Here is a 6,542-nt window from a genome sequence, read left to right on the forward strand (position 1 = left end):
CCTACCCCAAAAAAAAAAAAAAAAAAGCAGTGTGGTCTTCAGATTAGTTTTAAATGAAGGGACCACTAAGATGTTCCTTTGTGTTTTTGCTTCTTATCTAGAACTGGCTGGTGTGCTTCCAACAGCAGCGTCACAATTACCGCCCAGGACACCGTCCACTCCAACCAGCTCCATGTTTGCGAGAATTTACTACATGCGGTGACTGTGCAAAGCACTGCACCTACATCACACAAAGTACCCCAGGTACCCTCTAGCAAAAACACTGCAAGGTAAGCACTAACCCTGGTACACACACGAGGAAAGCCAGGCTTAGAAAGCTAAGTACTGTTGACCCTAGAACAACACAGGTTTAAACTGTGCCGATCCACTCACAGGCGGATATTTTTCAATAAAGATACAGTCGGCCCTCGGTAACCCCGGGTTCCTCACGTGTGGATTCAACCAACTGCTGATCGCAAACCTCACACACCATGGTGGGGGGGGGGGGGGGTTGCGGGTGCCGGGTCCGCGGATGCCGAGTCCGCGGATGCAGGGTCGGCTGTGGGACTCGAGCACCCGAGGATTTAGGGGTCCCCTGCGGACACCGAGGGGCAGCGGCAATTTGCCTTGAGTCAAACAGGCAGTAAGCGGCCCGGGCAGGACTGATCCCTTAGCCGGTGCCGCATCCTTTCTTCCCTCCTCCTACTCTCTCCACCGGGAAAGTCCGGAAAGTCAGGACCCGCGGGGCGGGGGCCGCAGAGTCCTCCTGGATCACATCCCGGCAAGCGAGTCACGGGGGCCCGAATCCCCGCCCCCCTGTCGCCCCCGCGAGCGACGGGGTCACGCCTCGCCCCCGGGCTCTGTGGAAGGAGCCCCGGGAAGCCAGGGACTCGCGCGGCGGGGCCACAGGACACGTGATGTCACCAGACGCGGGCAGACGGGAGTGACGTCCGGAGGCCGGACACCCCGCTCCAAGCCCGGCCCGCGAGGCCTCACGGCCTCCCGCCGCCGCCCCGCACCCTCCGCCCTCACCTGCGAGCCGCTCGCGAAACGGCGGCCCCCCGACCCCCCCGGCGCGCGCTCTACCCAGGTTTCGGAAAACACAGGTCTCCGGCCGCCTGCCTTGCTGTCATGCTGCGCTTTGAAAGCATCACCAGAAGGGGGCGTTCTTGGCAGCCGCTCAGCCTCCCGCAGCCTGGAACTCGCTGGGGCGGGGGCGGGGGCGGGGCGGGGGCGGGGCGGGGGGCATCTGGGGAGCTGTAGTTCCGCCTCCGTCTCTGGGTTTTATCCGATAACTGAAAGTTTGTACTTCTTTTTTTTTTTTAATTTATTTATTTTTGGCTGCATTGGTTCTTCGTTGCTGTACGTGGGCTTTCTATAGTTGCTGTGAGCGGGGGCTACACTTCGTTGCGGTGCGCGGGCTTCTCATTGCCGTGGCTTCTCTTGGTGCGGAGCACGGACTCTAGGCACGTGGGCTTCAGTAGTTGTGGCACGCAGTCTCAGTAGTTGTGGCCTACAGGCTCTAGGCGCGTGAGCTTCAGTAGTTGCAGCACGTGGGATCAGTAGTTGTGGCTCATGGGCTCTAGAGCACAGGCTCAGTAGCTGTGGCGCATGGGCTTAGTTGCTCCACGGCATGTGGGATCTTCCCGGACCAGGGCTCAAACCTGTGCCCCATGCATTGGCAGGCAGATTCTTAACCACTGTGCCACCAGGGAAGCCCCTGTAGATTGCTTTAGGTAGTATGGACATTTTAACAATATTAATTCTTCCAATCCATGAGCATGGAATATCTTTCCATTTATTTGTGTATTCAATTTCTTTTATCAATGTCTTATAGTTTTTTAGTGTACAGGTTTTTCACTTCCTTGGTATAATTTATTCCTAGGTATTTTATTCTTTTTTTAAAAACATTTTATTTATTTTTGGCTGCGTTGGGTCTTTGTTGCTCTGTGCGGGCTTTCTCTAGTTGCAGCGAACAGGGGCTACTCTTCGTGCGGTGCGCGGGCTTCTCATTGCAGTGGCTTCTCTTGTTGCAGAGCACAGGCTCTAGGCACGCAGGCTTCAGTAGTTGCAGCATGCAGGCTCAGTGGTTGTGGCATGTGGGCCCTAGAGTGCACAGGCTTCAGTAGTTTCAGTACGTGGGCTCTAGGGCACACAGACTTCAGTAGTTGTGGCGCACAGGCTCAGTAGTTGTGACGCACGGGCTTAGTTGCTCCAAGGCATGTGGGATCTTCCCGGACCAGGGCTCGAACCCGTGTCCCCTGCATTGGCAGGAGGATTCTTAACCACTGCAGCAACAGGGAAGTCCCTATTTTATTCCTTTTGATGCAGTGGTAAATGGGATTGTTTTCTTAATTTCTCTTTCTGTTATTCTTTTATTAGTATATAGAAATGCAATAGATTTCTGTACATTGATTTTGTATCTTGCAACTTTACTGAATTAATTTAGTAGTTCTAACAGGGTGTGTGTGTGTGAAGTCTTTAGAGTTCTATGTATAGTATCCTATCATCTGCAGACAATGGGACTTTTACTTCTTCCTTATTTGAGTGCCTTTTATTTCTTTTTCTGGTCTGATTGCTCTGACTAGGACCTCCAGTGCTATGCTGAATAATAGTGGCGAGAGTGGACATCCTTGTCTTGTCCCTGATCTTGGAGGAAATGCTTTCAGCTTTTCACCATTGAGTATGATGTTAGCTGTAGGTTTGTCATATATGGCCTTTATTATGCCCACTTTGTTGAGAGTTTTTATCATAAATGAATGTTGAATTTTTTCAAAAACTTTTTCTGCATCGATTCAGATGACCATATGATTTTTATTCTTCATTTTGTTAATGTGGTGTATCACATTGATTGATTTGTGGATGACAAGCTGTCCTTGCATCCCTGGGATAAATCCCACTTGATCATGGTGTATGATCCTTTTAATGTACTGTTGAATTTGGTTTGCTAATATGTTGTTGTTCAGTATTTTTGCCTCTACATTCTTTAGGGATATTGGCCTATAATTTTCTTTTCTTGTGGTGTCCATGTCTGGTTTGGGTATCAGGGTAATGCTGGTCTTGAAAAATGAGTTTGGAAGTGTTCCCTCCTCTTCTATTTTTTTTGGAAGTTTGAGAAGGATTGGTATTAATTATATGAATATTTGGTAAAATTCACCATCTGGTCCTGGACTTTTGTTTGTTGGAGGGTTTGTTTGTTTGTTTTGGCCACATCATGTGGCATGTGGGATCTTAGTTCCCTGACCAGGAATTGAACCTGTGCCCCCTGCAATGGAAGCATGGAGTCTTAACCACTGGACCACCAGGGAAGTCCCTGTTGGAAGGTTTTTTTTTTTATTACTCATTCAGTCTCCTTACTAGTTATCAGTCTGTTCATATTTTCTATTTCGTCATGATTCAGCCTTTAAAGGTTGTATGTTTCATGGAATTTATCCATTTCTTGTAGGTTGCCCAATTTCATGGCATATAACTGTTCATAGTAGTCTGTTATAATCCTTTATATTTGTGTAGTAACCGTTGCAACATCTCCTCTTTCATTTCTGACATTTATTTGAGTCCTCTCTCTTTTTTTCCTTGGTGAGTCTAGCTAAAGGTTTGTCAATTCTGTTTATCTTTTCAAGAATCAGCTTTTGGTTTTATTGATATTTTCTATTGTCTTTTTAGTCTCTGTTTCATTTATTTCTGCTCTGACCTTTGTTATATCCTTCCTTCTGCTAACTTTGGTCTTTGTTTGTTCTTCTTTTTCTAGTTCCTTGAGGTATAAAGTTTGGTTGTTTAGGGGTTCCCTGGTGGCGCAGTGGTTGAGAGCCCGCCTGCCGATGCACGGGACACGAGTTCGTGCCCCGGTCCGGGAAGATCCCACATGCCGCGGAGCGGCTGGGCCCGTGAGCCACGGCCGCTGAGCCTGCGCGACCAGAGCCTGTGTTCCGCAACAGGAGAGGCCACAACAGTGAGAGGCCCGCGTACCGCAAAAAAAAAAAAAAAAAAAAAAAAAAAAAGTTTGGTTGTTTATTTGAAATTTTTCTTGTTTTTTAAGCTAGACATTTATTGCTATGAACTTCCATCTTAGAACTGCTTTTGCTGCATTATATAAGTTTTGGTATGTTGTATTCTCATTTGTCTCCAGGCATTTAAAAATTTTTCTTTTAATATTAATGGGTTAATTAATAACCCATTGGTTATTCAGTAACATGTTTTTTATTCTCCACATATTTGTGAATTTCCCAGTTTTCTTCGTGTAATTGATTTCTAGTTTCATACACTTGTGGTCATAAAATATGCTTGATATGATTTCAGTCTTCTTAAATTTGTTAACACTTGTTACAAAAGATATTTCTTAAGAAATAGAGATCAGTACAATTATAGAAAGGGACTTGAATACCCCTGTTACATCAATTGATAGCCTACCAGGACAGAAAATCAGTAAGGAAACATTGGACTTAAGTGACACGACAGACCAAATGGTCTGATATCTGCAGAACATTCCATCCAACAGAAGCAGAATACACATTCTTCTCATGTGCCAATGGAACATTCTCCAGGATAGATCATATGTTAGGCCATAAAACAAATCTTAACAAATTTCAGAAGATTGAAATCATACCAAGATCTTAATAATGTCAGCTTACCCACACTTGAGCAGGATCTGGAAGACTGACTCACATTACTCAAACCTACAATAGCCCAACACATAAACCCTGCCAGGGCACATAGCTTTCTTCCTGCTATCGAACTACCCAGAAACTACCTCAGTACTTAGAGCATCTCTTGGTACAGGTGGTTTTTAAATATGTCCACGGTTTATTTGACAATACTTTTCTCAAGAGGTGGAATCTAATTCCTCTCCCGTTGAGTGCAGGCTGCACTTAATGACTCACTTTGAATAAGTAAAATGGGGCAGACGTGATGGTATGTGATTTCCAAGGCTAGGTCATAAAAGATATTGTGGCTTCCACATTGCCTTTGTTTGGATCACTCATTCTAAGGAAGTCAAATGCCATGTCATAAAGACACTCTAGCAACTCTGGAGAGGCCCACAGATGAGGACCCGAAGTCTCCTGCCCACAATTGAGTGAGAGAACCATCTTGGAGGCAGACCCTTCAGCCGTGGCAGACATATTGACCCAAACCTCATGAACGACCCCAAGATGGAGCTATTCAGCTATGTCACTCCTGAAGTCCTAACCCTCAGAAACTAGGAGACAATAAATGTGTGTTGCTTTAAGTCATCAAGTTTGGTGACGATCAAAATTGTATCGTAATCCCTGCTCTTTCATCCCCCGGGTTCTCAGTTTGGGTCAGGTTTGTCCCTGTCTGGGTCTGCCCTGCTTTCAGTCTTCCTTGGCTGGGAACTCAGCTCCATCTCTGGCAGGGATCAGAAACGGGCTGGTGTTTTTCAGGAATGATGACAGAACAGAAGGTGCATTCTGGGAGGTTCCAACCTGATCACTGTAATCCAAACTCTGCGTGCATGTGTGTTCAAATATCGATAAGCTTTCCTTAGATCCTCTAGGGTTCTTGAGGAAGAAGAGGTTAAGAACCAATCCTCTGACAACAACAACGACGACAACAAAAATCCCTGGGGGCAGGGCCCCTCTCTGTTCATCTTTGTCTCTCTCATAAGGCCTGTCAGGGTGAGGTGCACATGACAGATGTACAATTAATATTAACAGGCGGGCTTCCCTGGTGGCGCAGTGGTTGAGAATCTGCCTGCCAACGCAGGGGACACGGGTTCGAGCCCTGGGCTGGGAGGATCCCATATGCCGCGGAGCAACTAGGCCCGTGAGCCACAACTACTGAGCCTGCGCGTCTGGAGCCTGTGCTCCGCAACAAGAGAGGCCGCAACAGTGAGAGGCCCGCGCACCGCGATGAAGAGTGGCCCCTGCTCGCCACAACTAGAGAAAGCCCTCGCACAGAAACGAAGACCCAACACAGCAAAAATAAATAAATAAACTCCTACCCCCCCCAAAAAAATTAACAGGCAAGTGGATGACTATCCACACTGCTACTTTCCCCATAAACTTGCTTATACGTGTTTGCATGTACACACGTGAGTATAAGCCTGCTCACACCCATGCACATACTTTGTATTAGTTAGGATTAGGTTTGGCTGCCGTTAACAGAAACCTCCAAAGACCAGTGGCTTAAATAAGAAACAGATTTGTTTCTCTCATGTGAACAAGGTTGGGAGAGAAGAGTACAAGCTTGGTATTGCGGCTCCACAAACTTATTAGGCACCCGGGCTCCGATTTTTCTCCTTTGCCATCTTTGCTGCACAGCTTCCACTTCATGGTCCAAGATAGGTGCTCAAGATCCAGCCATCATGTTCACATTCCAGCCATCAGGAAAGAAGAGACAGAAAAGGGAGTGCCATCTCCCTACAGGTACAATTCCAAGAAGTCTTATATACCCGTTCTGCTTACACCTCATGGGCCAAAACTTAAGCACATGGCCACATCTAGCAGGAAAGAAGCTGGGAAATGTAGCTTTATGCCTGGCTAAAAATCAGGGGTTCCTTTTCCACACAAGAAGGGAATAAAGGATATGCGGTGGGGCGGGGGGGG

The 6,542-nt window shown here is 47.0% G+C and overlaps 1 protein-coding gene across 1 annotated transcript in view; it reads right to left on the bottom strand.

The window, feature by feature from the left end:
- The window catches only part of HDHD5 (haloacid dehalogenase like hydrolase domain containing 5), a 21,330-nt gene that overhangs the window by 11,015 nt on the left and 3,773 nt on the right, over positions 1-6,542 (bottom strand). The window contains 1 exon segment of the mRNA XM_007469523.1: positions 1,012-1,184. Coding sequence (XP_007469585.1) covers positions 1,012-1,184 — 173 coding nt within the window.

Source organism: Lipotes vexillifer, unplaced genomic scaffold, assembly GCF_000442215.2.
Source record: "Lipotes vexillifer unplaced genomic scaffold, Lipotes_vexillifer_v1.1 scaffold395, whole genome shotgun sequence".
In the NCBI taxonomy this organism is placed as follows: Eukaryota; Metazoa; Chordata; class Mammalia; order Artiodactyla; family Lipotidae; genus Lipotes; species Lipotes vexillifer.